Consider the following 15,321-nt stretch of genomic DNA (forward strand, 5'->3'; position numbering starts at 1 on the left):
CTCTTGGTACAAAAATACCAACCAAATCAAAAAATGTGGGTGAGTAAATGTCACCCATTATGATTTCAGAAGTCTACAAGGATTTGTAGTGAATCCTGCTTGTGACTTTGGCCTGTGTATATCAGGTAACACATTTCCTCCCACTTACATGGAGTGGTGAACACCGTATTATTTTTCTTACAATTGTGATGTCTGTTTCTCCTTTGTAGTGGTGACTACTGTCCCTTTACTGCAGATATCATAGCAATAGCATTCAAATTTAGGTGAGACCTTTGCAGATCAGAGATGGGGGATGTGTGACCCCCCAGATGTTGTTGGACTGCAACTCCCATCAGTCCTAGCCAGCATAGCCATTGGTGAGGGATGATGGGAGTTGCGGCAACATCATCTGGAGGGCCACATATTCAACATCCCTGTTGCAGATAAATACAGGAGATCTGTGTCCATTACCAAGCAATTACATCCATGTTGAGAGGTGTTTCAAATTCATCAGTGAGATATATCCACAGTGCAAACCTTAGTACATATTTCTGGTCATCAGTGACACCAGAGGTAGACTAAATATGGGAGAAATCCCAGTATATTATGTTCATTTTCTATTTTTTCTTTCCAAGCAAAACATTCTAAGAGAAACCTAATTTAAGACCATGAATTATAGCAGATATCAAGTCTCATTGGTTATACATGACACCAGTTTATGCGAGATATAGTACAGCTATCACATCATTGGTATATTGTTCAGTTCTTTACGGTGAAATTCCGTGGAGCTGTTGTGTGTACATAAGGAAAAGTACATGCTTTCAAATGTCCTGCATTAGGCCAGGTATACTACACCTGATCTCAAAATACTGAAAGTTCGAGAAGGCAGTAGTGGAGCTATTTTCTACCTTTAATAGCTCCATGGCTCAACAGGTGTAAGGTCTGTTACCTTAAGGTCTGTTACCAGTGTCAGTAAGGCACTGAAGCACCAGAACTCTGCATGCAAAAACTATTAAAGGCACAGGTGCCCCTTTGGGGGTTATAATTCTACACAGGAGCAAGTGGAACTCTGCCATGCCCATAATAAAGAAATATACATTTAAAAATGAAAACACAGAATGGCTGTCACTCAGCATGAAGTGTCTGAAGGATGTGACTGAGAATATGGATTTTGCTCTCCTATAATGTAATGATCAAACAATGCAGAAAGTAGGAACTTTCCAAATATGAGAGATAATTAAACCAAGAGTAGAAAATCCTATTTGGATCCTATGTCACTGCAGATGTAGCATAATGGTTAATCCAGCCAAGATGCAAATAATTCTTTTTCTTCATTCTTGCTCTCCTGCTGCAGTTACTCAATAGGTATATGGTTTAGAGGAGACAGAGATGGATGCTGATGGCAGCAGTTGAAGAACTCTTAACTTATATAGGCTAATTGACTATGGTACAAGAATCTCACACATGAAATCTCTGAAATATGAGTAAGATACTCAAATGAGGATGGATAATATATATCGTTAACATTAGTGTTCATGCAATTAATTTGTATGCATGTTTCTTTGCCCTGTACACTGTTCGAAAGCAGGAGCTACAGTCCTTTTGCTAGAGCTCAGTCCTCCACCCTCACACTGTAAGGTCTTAGGGATGGCGGAGAATTTCTCCACGAATCTCGGGGAGGCCGAATACCAATGCATTCGGCCCCCCGAAATTGGCGGTGAAATTCTCCGCCCCCCGCCCCCCACGGGATGGGACTTACCTCCTGCGAATGTCCCTCTCGGCAGCGGTTCGGTGGGGGCGGGGGGTGGTCTTCCGACTGGCTGCCGCCGCCACCATTACAAAATAAAGTAAAAAAAAAAACACGTGATAGGCTACGTAACGATTTACGTAGCCTATCACAGCTGACTTTGGAAATCTAGCTGTGATAGGCTACGTAAATTGTTACGTAGCCTATCACGGGTGTTTCCCCCCCCCCTTTTGTATTTCGCGGCCAGGGAGACAGGGCGCTTCTCCCCGGCCTGAATTTCGGCCGGGCGAGGCAGGGCGCCTCCCCCCCGGCCTGAACTTCGGGGGGAGAACCGAAGCACCTCCCCCCCACTGCGAAGCAAGCTGCGGGACCAGGTAAGTGCCTTTCGTACATCCCTAAAGGTCATCCTGTTCATGCAGACTACTCAGGGCTCTGGAAAGTCCAAGCTTCATGAAATGGATTTCTCCTGGAGTATCTTTTTCAGAACCGACTACCCCACAAAATACGACAAGAGTAAATAAACAATGAAATGCTTTTAGTGAAGATTATGTCAGTTGATTTAAGTGTTGCTTTCATGGATTAGTGGTGCCCATTGGGAAGGGGGATGAACACCACCATTGTGGCCAAGGTTCTAGAATTTTCCAAAACTTTCTCTGCACAGTGACAGACCCATATGTGAGAATTCAGGGAAACCACAAAAGAAGGGCATATCAATACTTCGTCTGTCTAATTCAGAGTAGTATATATTTCCACATAAGGAAATGCATGCTGGAAGCATTTTGTATTTGGAAACACGTACCACTTTTGAGAAGCAAAATGATAAATGATAATGCACTTGAAAAGTCTATGCATTTATTTGCTGTAAATGTAACAAATGTAGAGGTTTTCAACATAACTTTAATAGAAAGATTGAAAAACAGAAATAATGTGGAAATATAGAGCATACCATGAGGATCATGTCATGGAACTGCAACTAAAACCAATGCTTAAGTTCTTGTGAACGCTTTAACCACTGAAGTGTACAAATAGTTTAGTGTAAGAAGCCTTGCACAATACTTTTCCTCCTCAGAAATACTACATTCTACAAGTATTAATTAATGGAATGCAATGACCTCTGTAGGTAATTGGGGGATATATCCAATTGCTTCTCTACAACTAAAATGCAGTGCACCTTCTCATGTCTGAATAATTTCTGACAAGAAAAATGTAAGTAGCATTTCTGACATTTGACACCAATACCTCTATACCTGTATCATTGTGACAGGATTGCAAAAACCCACAACCTTGCTATCATGTTTCATTAGACACACAAAGTAATTGTAGTTGCAGAGAAGCCCGTTTAATCATTGGCATCCAGTGAACAAAAATCAGCTAAAAATACAGAGGCAGATCTGCTCACCCTCTCTGTCCTTCTCCTGCATTTTTTTTTAAAGCAGGGAATAAAAAGTATATGGTAATGAGTAACAATCCTTTGTAGCCCCCCTCAAATCATCAAGCAAAGACTGCAATCGTATGCACACATTACACAGGGAATAAGACCCAATAAACTCAGTGGGTTTTATTTCTGACTAAAGATGCATAGACTATTTTCCTTCCAAATCTAACATGCCTTCTCCCTATAACAGAATTCAAAGACATCTTTGTCAACGCATCCTGAGTACTTCACAAAAGGAACCATCAACATATTGTAGGTGGTGTACAAATGTGAATCCAGAGATCTGCTCAAAGTGAAGCTAGGATAAACAGCAGCAGATTAACATTTGCACCAAGTTCCCCAATATGTGTTTATTCCCCATGCTGACATTGCATGGATATGCAGGGATCAAGGCAGTCACTGCAATAAATGCTAAAGTTATTGTTTATCCCCGCCAGCAGTGACATCATCAATCAACTGAGGGTGGTGCAAATGCATGGTAAAGTATTGTGCCAAACTTCCTGCACCTATTTCCTTGGCTCCTCTCTATGTAAGCCAGGAGTAACCACCTCCTATGTGTAGAATGATTATGCAGAGTAGAAACTGGCATTAGTGCAGCAGATGTTGCACAATTCTCCCCCTTCTGGGAAAAAACTGTGCCAATGCAAGGGTTCCTTGCACTGGTGTTATCCTTCTTGAGTTTACTGAATGCACACTTTCCCATCCCAAAATAGGCCCTAAGACTACATTCCTAAGCACACTTCCTTGGATGTAAGTCATATTTAGATTAATGAGACTTAGGGTCAAGCTGATTATAGGGTGCAGATGACCTTCTCTTTTACTTTAAAGTAAGCATGAGGGGTTCTAAACCATACCAGGGGCACCACGGATGGGTTGGGGAGTTTCAAGCATTCTCCCCAAAACGTTTGGTTTGGGACATTTTCTTCCCCCACTATACTGGCTAAAAAAAGGGGGGGGGGAGTGCCCACTGATACGAATGGGGTTTTTATTGTTGTTGTTTAGCCCCCACAGGAGGGAGACAGATTTCTGGGAGAGAAAAAAAAAGGGGGGGAACTTGGAGGGGAGGTTTAAATCTCCCCTAGCCATGTATGTTGCTCCTGATATGAACTGGTGCTCTGCATGCTTATTATAGAATAAAAAACAGGAAGAGGGCCAACTGCATATATTTAACATGTGTAGTCTGACTTTTGCTTCCATGCAGATGTTTATTGTTTTTTAAAATAAGGAACTTTAAGGGTTAAATCTTAATAGCAACTCAGCCTAAATATATAAGCTTCCTAGTCATGAGTAGCCAAGTTTTTATGCTGTGATTAAATTTCTAAGAAAAACATCAAAAGGAAACTCTGGATAGCAACTGTGGTGCATGATGGAATTTTTCCTCTTTAATCTTATACAACAACCTAATTGTCAATCTCTATCACACAATTTATATAGTAAATGGTCTGTTAGTAGAACTTAATATTCCAAACAATAAGTTATAACCATTTTATAGACGCATAGATACATTAGTTGGATAAATTTCCTAGATGGGTTTTCCCTGCAGAACAGTGAAATATGCTCGTAATGAACTGTAATGTTTTATTAAAACTATTCCTATGAATAATATTGTCAGACTTATTCTAAAGAATCATGTCCAGGTTGGCTCTTCTTTGTAATTTTCAGCTACCTGTACAAATTTCACTGCTTCTTCACCATGCAACCAGTTTCAATGGCTGACTAGTACTGCTTTAACAGTGCAACCAAACATCTCCTCCATTTTCAAGGATGTACTTGCTTTTCAATGTCACTCTGCAAGAAAGGGTAACGCTAACCATCGAACTGAGCAGTCAGCAGCACAGAAGGTGGCCTTCAGTACATGACAGTACTAGATCGCTTCAGAAGGGAGTTCTTTTAATTGAAGCTAATGAGAGTGGAAATAATTTGGATGGAGCAAGGTTGTTTTAAATTAGGAGACACATTTGGACTGGGGTTTGCATTTCTTGCACTCAACGTGAGAATTGGTTGAACCAGATATAACTGACACAAATGTACAAGTGATTAAAAACAAAACCCTCTTCTGCTCTCTACACTGTATTAACATCCGCACTTGACACATTCTAGACCAAGAGGTGTTCTTAGCATCACTTGTGAAAATGCCCTCAGTGACTTCCCAGATTCACCAGGAATGTCTTGGAAGTGGTTTGAAGACAACATGCAAAGTATGTGAAAAGCTATTAAAATCCCACCGTACATACTTCTATGCACTAGAGTGGCTCTTTTCCATTTGCCCTTAAAATGAGTTACAAGAGGAACAATAAAGAGGATTGTAAATAGATTAAAAGGCATCTTTGAGTAGTCTCCCCTCCCTTTGCCTGCAAAAATAACCCAGGGTAAGAACCAATTATATGGATGCAAGTGCTGTTCTTAACCTTAGCCAAACTCAAGCCTGAATATACTGCATTAACTTGAGTGGAAGCCTGGACCCCACGCTTGAAATCTTGTTTCTTTTGAGGGTATCACAAGGCAAAATGAACTAACCATACTTTGCTAAGTAGTATTTTATCGTTCATTTGGATTTCTTCATTTCTAAGAACAGTTGCTTTATAAAAGAACATCTATTTTTGTTCATTAAACATCATCAGGCTAGGGTAACACAAACATTTCAGCTCAGGTGTCTAGGCTCTTGGGAATGGTTTTTACACGAATATACTCCATTCCTTCAATGGATTTACTTTAATAATTATTATTTGCAGTGTACAATGACCCACATCTGCCATTGTCAGCTAGTGTTTTGGCTAGCTTAATCTCACTACCAAGCATCTTGATTAACGAACGCTGATCTTGTTGACATTTTACCACACTTCTCAATAGCTAAATAACTTTAGTGTGTTTATTTCTTCATAGATATTTAACTTGTTAAAAGATCCCCTAGGCCAAAGTACTTTGACACTTTTTATAATCTGAAACAAATCCTCCCACTTTCATTTTTTTTAAAAAAATCAAGCAGACCATGCTACACACACAGTTGGCTAACTATCTACAAAGAACCCAATTAAATCCTACCTAATTCACCCACCCTGTGAAAATCCCATCTCAGTGGTGTGTGGATGATCACACGAAATATATAACTTTCGCAGAGCCTGGACAGAAGGTGAAACTGGACTATACAAACTGTTGCAATAAGATTAACCATTAAGTGCCACATATAAAAAAAGTGAAACAGATGTACAGAGTATTTTGGAAGTACTGAAGAAAGAAAGAAAGAAAGAAGCAAATCACAGCACAAAGCACATCAATCTAGTTTAATGTTTACATGTAGAAGTTACACATAACAGAGACTAAACAGGATTTTCAGATGAAACAGGGCTGCAATGAAATGAATGCTGCTGTATATTAGAAAAATAATCTTGATACAGTCATCTGATTTTTTTTTTGGTCTACATTTAAGTTCTTTGAAATTGATTTACACCAGTAATTAGACTGAAATTTTCCCTGTTGTCCCACCCAACCCTCCAAGTTTCAGTACCAATAGTCTTTGGATGAAAGAAACAGCAACTGTACATTTGTTGATAGTTTGCCCTTTGGTTATCAGCAGAAAACTTTTTTTTTTTTTTTTTACTGTTTTTCCAAGGTAATATGCCACAGGGCTAAAATTCCGGGGTAGCATCCCCCCTTAGGTGTTACAAAAATGTTCAGTGTTTTGTGATTTGTGATTATTATTTATTTAGGCAACAAAAGATTTTATAAATGCTCATTATATCTCAGCACTGTATCCATAGTGAAAAAGTAGTAATTTCAGTTAATAACAAACAAAATTCTTACATTTCAATGTTGTTTCGCATACACTGTAATATAAACCCCAGTGCCTAACAGACAAAAATGTAATTTCAAAACTGTATGGTACAAACAACTTTTAAATTCGGATTAAAGAAAAAACACATCAGTATGGACTCAGAACAACTTTATTTGTGGTTAGACATCTCATGCATTCATGCAGGACCAACACTATCTACAGCTGTAGCTTCCGAATCTAAAGGATTTGGGGGGCGGGGCGGGGGGAAGGGATCAGAGACATCCCTCAACATCCAATATATTGTCATTATCAGCAGTTCTGCACTTGAGACAGAAACAGTTTTCCCTAAAGAAATATTCCCACAGATTTAAAAAAAAACATACACAGCTTTATAATATTTACAAAAAAATATTTAATTAAAAATATTTTATAATTACAGTAGGTCTATTAAAGCATATACTTTTCTCACTTACACTTATAGAACCTCTCTCTATATACATAGTATGAAATGTCACTCATCTGTATCTATACAATATGTAACATTCCTGCAGGGAGAAGAAAGTCCCCGAGGAGACAATAAAATCATCTATTTTAAACAATAGATGTCAAAACAAAAAGTTATCTACAATGCCTCTGGTAGATTAGTAAAGCTTCAGATTTCAGCTGCTCAGCGCATTAAAGTTATACTTCTAAACTCCAATTTGCCCTTAATCTTCTATCCAACAGAAGAGCCACACTTATGCTGAAGATTTAAACCCCCTCCCTCCCAGACAAGTGTACAATTCACATCTGATCTGAAACAAAAGAGTTAGGAGACACGTGTTTAAAATGCTATGAACGTGCAAAGTCGTGAGAAATTCTCTCTTCCTCTCTCTCTAAAAGAAGTATGGAAAGAATTCTGGAGTAGTTGAATTATTATTATTATTATGTTTCCTTTTGCCCAGTGGCTGATAGTTCTTCCCTCCCCCCCTCTAATGAGTCTTTCTTTTTGCTTCTCTGGCTCAGGATCTGCCTGCTGCACACCTGTGGAAGAGGAATGAATAGAGGGGGGGTGTGAACCATTCTGCTCCAGACTGACTGGCGCCACCAACAAAACAGAAGACATGCTTGATCAACAACCCAAAACAAACCAGGTCAAACAACAACTGCGGCTCTCAGGCTAGGCCAAGCAGAGGAATACACAGCTGCAAGTCCAAGCTAGATGCTCTCCAGAGAGTGGAGGAGAGAGAAGGAGTTTCGAAGAGTGCCCTCCTAGTCGTTCCTCTACCTCTGGTATTGCAGATCAGGCACGGGGGTGAGAAAAAACTGCATCCCAATCCTATGCATGTTTACTTGGAAGTAAGTCACACAGAGTTACAGTGGGACTGACTTCCAAGCAAAGGGGTGGAGATCACAGCCTTACTGCCAAATCCATTGAAGACAACCAACTTCATTTCCATAATGTATTATTCATTGGTTTTATGGAAAAGCAGCCTGATCTGTGAATCAGTTAAGAGCAAATGCCATTCCCTTTTCTTTAAGCAACATGAAAAAGTGCGTTCTGTTTTTCTTGCGTTCTGTCTATTGCACACCCTTTAGAACATATTGTTTATTTAACTGATCCTGACCCTTTAATACATATATAGAAGCAATGTATTCATATTGACCTGCCTGTCCCCTTCAAGTAAATATGTAGAATTAAACAGAAAATATGATTAAAAGCTACATACCAGCCTGAATCACAAAACCATTTTAAGCCAGATAACTCAAAAAGTAAACCAATTGGGATTTGGTTTTTTGGGATTTAGTATTCTGGCTGAATGAGTTGGTGGATTGCAGCCTTGCGTCCTCATTCTAAATATATTTCTTTTTATGTTTTTGTCCTACCGATCAGAAGTCATACTTAATTTCTAGCAAGGGTGCCAAGGACTGGAGTGCCTGATTGCTGAGTGAAAAGAACTGCAACCTGATCCAAACTATATTTACTCAGAAGTAAGTCCCACTGATTTCAATGGGGTTTCCTTCCATGTAGGTGTGCTTAGGGGTTGCAGCCTTAGATAAAACCAGTTAAATACCAAAGACGCTGATAGAAACGGCAGAGTGACCATGTGCTCAACTCTGCTAATGTGTCAATCTTAAAAGAGCATACTCACCTTGGAAGTGCAGTTCAGCGGCACAGAATACTGTCCCCTTGCTTATTAACAGCACCAGCCTGCACAGCAACGACAGAAGGAGCGTGACATTAGAGTTAGTGCACACCACATGCTTAGTAATAAACAACGCTCATTGTTTGTCTGGCTGCACCTTCTCTAGCAAACTGAGATGCCCTGCAACTGGGGAAAACAACGCAACCTCACACAGGGGCAAAGACAGTGGTGAGGATCTGTCAGCCCCAGAGTACTCCTCTCTACAGATCTCCTCCCACAGTTAGCGACAGGTTGCAAGCTGCCCAGTGTGGCAAACTCTCATGTCGCAGACCTACAGGGACATCTGACGGCAGTGGAGGGTGACATTCTTTCCCAGCGTGACACAACCAAGCAAGGACACCCATTGCAACATCCAGTGATTCCAGAAACAAATATCTGTGAACTAAATAACTGTGAACTAAATATCTGGCACATGACTTTTTCTTCCAGTACATTTTCACTACTGGGCTTTGTAGATCATGGAGATGAATGATGGTACTCCATTCCTATGTACCCTATGGTAATTCACTTGAAACAATGTTTTTATACACACACACACACACACACACCCCGTTCTGGTGCACTTATATTCCAACAGTTTAGTTGTAAACCCACTGACTCCAGTTCACAAACACCACAATTAGTGGATGAGGATGGGTTGAGTATCTCTGTTCACTTGCAAAGATGCATCCGGACAATTCTGTCAGGCCCAGTAAAACAAGATGCAGATGTACACCCAGACAGAGAAGCATTTGCATCCACACTGGCAACATGTGAGGAAGCCTGTTATTTGTACAGACTTCCCTTGCTAGATCAGGGTGACTGTGGGAAGTGATCTCCACTGAAATAAATGAAAATTGTTTGCATATAATGCATATTCAATTGGCATGCAAATGAGCTATGGTGTACACATATGAAGACCATATACACTTTGTTGCACACCAGTTATTATGGAATGCCTGTGCAGTGTATGTAGAGTTACTGAATGACAACGCCAGGCAACAGTCTGTGTATGTGTACAAACAGGTATAATACATGTGTATCATTTGCTGTTGAGTGTGCGTAGGTATGTGCCCTCACACACAGATGCATGCAACCCAATTGCATATGCCATTTAATACTATGTTAACACATCTGCCTTACAATCGACAAGCCAACTAGCCCATACTGTTTGGTTTCCAGGACCCTCACTTCCACAGAGATCAGATCAAATGATTCCTAGCGGGTTTTTCACACATTTAGCCACCACCGTGTGCTAGGTACTGTACAAAAGGGAGAGATGGCACGAGGCCCGTGAGCTCCCACACTCCCTAAAACAGATGGAACCCAAGCGAAAAGGGTTAGAGGAAAGGTGAAGTTCCAAAGGGGGAAGGAGAAGGGGGCGTTTAATTCGTAGTGGATCCCGTCTACAAGCACTCCGGCTTCGTGGCGCTGCTCCGAAACGTCCACCTGCCCCAATCAATGAACGGGGCCCAGATTCTCTCCGTGCGAAACGCTCCGGCTTAACAGGCTGGAGGATCGTAACGTCGGGTCGGGGCTCCACTTCGCCCCGATAGCCCGGGCCTTCCACCCGCGCGCGCACGGCGGGGGGTGGGAGAGGAGGGGTCGGGATCCGCTCCCTAAGCAGGGTCACGACCATTCATTCATCCGGTTAGCAGGCGGACGGCCATCGTCCCGCCTCCGAACGGGCGGACGGGAGTCGCGAGCGGCGTGCGCGCTCTTCCTTCTCGCCCCCTCCTGCCCAACCCGCCTCTCCCCTCCCCACCGCCGGATGTCGGTGCGTTGAGCGGCGCCCGGCTCGGCGGCTCTTACCGGGTCGGCGTTGAGCGCGGTGAGCGGGGTCCGGGGAGGCCCTGCGGGGTAGCTCGCCGGGTGCAGCGGGGGCGCCGGCTGCTGCCGGAGCAGCGCCGGGTGCGTCTCCAGGGCCAGCTGCAAGTCGAGGATGTAGTCGATGACATGCTGCAGGATCTCCACTTTGCTGACCCGCTTGTTGGGCGGGATGGTGGGCACCAGCTTCCTGAGGCGGCTGTAACAGTCATTCATATCGCACTGAAGGCACAGAGCCGCCGGCTCTTCGCCCGCCGACGGGCTCCCCTTGTAGCAGCCGTGCTCGGCCAGGCAACGCAGCGCCAGATCGCCGCCGCCGCCGCCGTCGCCGCCGCCGCCGCAACAGCAGCCGCTAGCCAGCGCCTTCCTGCTGGGGTGCCGCACGGGACTCACCGCTTTCATAGTGCAAGAGAGCGACCGCCCTCGGGCCCCGGAGCCGAGCAGCTCCCAACCGCAGTGCAACAAGGCAAGAGGCGATGCAGCCGTGCTTGGCCGAGCAAATCAACGCGATGGGGAGCCTGCCGCGGTTGGCGCGCGATCTCCGGGATTTTCAAAGGGGAAAAAAGCGGGAGGGGGCCGGAAAATTAAGAATCGTGGGAAGAATTAAATGGACAAAAATCCCCTTCCGCCACCTACCCGGAGAATCTCGCCGGCTGACCACTTCGCCTCTCTCCAGCTCTCCCTCCAGCCCCAACCGCCTCTGCTCGGTCCAGTTAGCAACGCCGCCGTATTTATACAGCACGGCGCACAGGCGGGGCGGGGCGCGCGCTGCCCGGGCCCAAGGAGAGAAAAAAAAGGAAAAAAGGACGAGCGGGTGGTGGAGACACAAGGAGTGAGGGAGGGAGAATGTGTATGTGAAAAAAAGAAAAGAAAAGTGAGGCACGAGCATAGGGCGCCGCGCTTTAGCCAATCAGGAGCCGCGGTTTCCTCCACGGAACGTCGCGCTAGCCAATGGCAAGCGGCTCCATTCTGTCAAACGCTGTGTAGGGTCTCGGGAAAGGGAAGGCTGTTGAACCCGAGGGAGGAGAGAGGCAGGGAGGGAGGGAGAAAGAAGTTCCTTACGAGGAACTGCGGGAATGCGAATGGCACTCGCTCACGCTCGCCTGTGGCTTGCCTGGATCTCGCTCGGCAGCAGGCAGCGTGGTGACAGGAGATGCGCTGCCCGTGAAGCCGACAAGAAGCAATGGCCGATCGTTAGCACTTTTCTTTTTTCTTTTGCGCTCCACATTTATTCTTCGGGCGGCGTAATTATCACTTCACCAGCTAGCCCCTGAAGGAGACGGTGGTAGATGGCGGGTTCTAGTTTCTTCCTGTACATTTTCATACCGTTGGGATCCCCCCGCCCCCGCCGTCTTATTGACACACAAGGTATTTTACTAGACAATAATCAGCTCCAAACTTGAATGCAGAGAAGTTGGGGGCGGGTGGGGGGAGAGGGGATTTTCCTTAAGAAAAGCAATTGCCTTGCAACATTAAATTAGAGCACATAACTATTAAAAATTCATGGTGATGGGGTATTTAAAATTCCTCCATGCCATATAATATTAATCCACTGAATGTAAAATTCATACCTGTAACTTAATTTGCCTCATTAGTCCCCCAAATCACGTATTAGTTCAATGTACCATGTTTTAAATATGATGCTAGCAATGCCCAGAGCTCTGTGTTTTGAGGCAGCACATTAAAATTAACATGCACATACCTCGTAGTGGACTGTAGCCTTTTAATTGAATTATCCCTTGCGCCAACTTTCTATGAAACCCTCTTGCTAAATTCTAGATTAAAACCCATTAAACCATTGAGCTAAAACTTAACAGTTAGAAATAAAACAGCATCCAGTATTTCTTAGCCATGCAATAATTTTGTACTCATGGAATCATATAATTCCACAGGATTAGTGAATTACATAAATGAGATCATCTGGAGTATTCTCACTGATTTTGAACTCTAAAGAGCCACTCAGCAGCCAGCCATTGGGTTCAAGACTACACAGTCCTCATTCACTGAATGATTACGAATCAAACGTAATTAAAAGGGCAAAATGAATTTATTTTTAGTGATCATATATAGCCATTTTGCTCCACTTCCTCTTGGTTCTGGAATGCTAAAAATTCTAGAATGCCGATTGGATTACTTGAATCAAAACATATGGGAGAGCAGGGGGCACATTACACACACACCACCACCACCACCCCCCACAGGAAAACCTATTTTTCTTACCTTGTGTGCCCTTAAAAATACATTTGATAGTGCTTATTGTTTAAGAACCTACGTTTTTCCTTTTATATGTGCCTAGAAAAAGCCCCAGTAAAGTCAGTGTGCAGAATCGAAATACAAAATAAATATAAACTAGTTAAGCCAAAGCACTTCCAGAATTTTAGTTGGTGGGTTTCCCTGGCTGCAATCGTTTACTCAGGGGTAAACCCTGTTAAGCTCAGTGGGGGTGACCTGAAAAGTCAACATGCGTAGGATCAGGCTGTGTGGTTGTATTCCAAGTAAACATGTTTAGATCTTGCTGCTAATCAGCTTAATACCCTAATCCAAAATGTACTTGTCTAACTTTACTTGGAAGTAAATCTCACTGGCTTCAACAGAATATGCCTAAAGACAACTGGATTAGAATTAAGGTGCCCAGGAAATATTCAATTAACTATGATATAAGAGGTAGACAGTACTATAGTTTCTACTCATTGACAGTTCATCGGAAAATTCATTTACTTCTGAGTATTTACCACTACTATTTCTAGATAAGATTCTAATACATTTCTTTGTAATAACAACTTTTCTCTTCTATAGAATCCTGATGATGTGGAGGCTGCCCCTGCCCCAGTAAACTAACATGATATCTAGACTGAGTAGGTGAACTAAAATCTCATTGTTCTCATCTTAATTAAAATCTGTGTGAAACTAGATACACTACTGTAGTTAATTGTTTTGGTTCACAGAATCAGTTTTAAGAGCTAATCTGATTTCACTTTAGGAAACTGGTGGGAAATCCCAGTATGGATCCCATTTTCCTGGTACCAATGTGCACATGTTTTTGAGGTATGTCTGTGTTGAACCATTCTTGAGTCTTCTTCAGCAGCAAGCTTGCAGAAGGAAGGAACTTTTGTAAATTGTGGTAAAGTCTTCTATATTGTATGGTTTGGGAAATTATCCCCCCCGCCCCCAAATCAGAGGGTCTAGAATTCAAAATGCTTAATACATGTTAGAATAATTTTTATGTATATACTTAAATTGGAATATTTATTTTGAGTGCATTGGCTTCCTGAATTTGCTGTGTTACTGTTTTTCTCCCCACCCTCCCCACCTGCTTTTGCTAATGGATGAAGTTATGCATGAAATACTGACCCATTAAAAAAGGCACAATGGCTGGAAAATCTGTGTGCGGAGTAGGTCATTTTTCCTGATAGCATCAAGTTTATTTATTTCAGAGATTTTTATTCCATCTTATCTATCTCACAATCCTAAGTGGCTTTACAATATAAATAAAACATGCAATAATAAAGTGCAAATATATCAATACATTTGATAAGGTGTTATCAAATTAAAACAAAAGCATGCAAAGAAATTCTAAACAGCAGCAGCATTAAAATAAACCTCAGGTCCCCTGAAAAGCCTACTGAAGCAATAATGCAAGAGGGGAGGGGTTCTTAAATAAAAAAAAATGAGAGATAGGAATTTGTGGACCTCATAAGGAAGCATATTCCACAACCCTGGAGCCAAAGCAGACAAGATCCTGTGTTCCATTTTCCAACTGGTCTTACCTCCTTTACTGAGACAATATTTAAGCAGATTGAGAAAAACCAGAATCAGGAGACTGTGATTATTATCCTCTGAAGTTGTAGAGACTTCAGAAAGTCCTAAATCTTTCCATGCCTCAGTTTCCTCTTCTGTAAAAAAATATTCCAGCACTAAAAATTTTCAACTGCCCTGAGAGCCTCTTATAGGGGCTAGCATTTGGATAGTAATGGCTAGCCTAAAATCATGCTAATATTATTAAGAGGCAGATCTCCATAAAATTATTTAATGTCATCATCACTGGCTCAGGAATACATCACAAAATATTCAACTTTCTACATTCAGACTAAACTGTGCAAATTAAGCAAATATACATCAGCAGTCTTTAAATGTAACTACCTTCTTAAAATATAAGAACTGATTCTGGCCTGCTTGCACCAGCTGCCTATATGCTTCCAAGCCCAATTCAAAGTGCTGTTTTTGACCTATAAAACACTACATGGCTCGGGACCACAGTACCTGACAGAACACCTCTCTCGGCATGAACCGACCTGTACACTACGCTCTGCATCCAAGGCTCTTCTCTGGGAGCCTCCTCTGAGAGAGGCTTGGAGGGCGGCAACAAGGGAGAGGGCCTTTTTGGTGGTGGCTCCCC

At 42.4% G+C, this 15,321-nt stretch overlaps 1 protein-coding gene across 1 annotated transcript; it reads right to left on the reverse strand.

Annotated features, from left to right (window-relative positions):
• Positions 1-6,427: 6,427 nt before the first annotated feature.
• On the reverse strand, positions 6,428-11,631 carry ID4 (inhibitor of DNA binding 4). Its single transcript, XM_084850156.1, has 3 exons — positions 10,911-11,631; positions 9,066-9,124; positions 6,428-7,956 (listed from the first exon to the last, which is right to left on the reverse strand). The coding sequence occupies exons 1-2, from the start codon at positions 11,325-11,327 to the stop codon at positions 9,080-9,082; spliced, it is 462 nt and encodes a 153-aa protein (XP_084706282.1). The 5' UTR covers positions 11,328-11,631; the 3' UTR covers positions 6,428-7,956; positions 9,066-9,079.
• Between the last annotated feature and the right edge of the window lie 3,690 nt (positions 11,632-15,321).

Source organism: Heloderma suspectum, chromosome 4 (genome assembly GCF_057233095.1).
Source record: "Heloderma suspectum isolate Gila_16-S chromosome 4, 16-S_ref, whole genome shotgun sequence".
Lineage (NCBI taxonomy): Eukaryota > Metazoa > Chordata > Lepidosauria > Squamata > Helodermatidae > Heloderma > Heloderma suspectum.

Coding starts and splice junctions, on each gene's coding strand:
- ID4 (XM_084850156.1), bottom strand. CDS start 11,327: ATGAAAGCGGTGAGTCCCGTGCGGCACCCCAGCAGGAAGGCGCTGGCT. Junction 9,125..10,910: donor CCGCGCTCAACGCCGACCCG/GTAAGAGCCGCC, acceptor GTTGCTGTGCAG/GCTGGTGCTGTTAATAAGCA.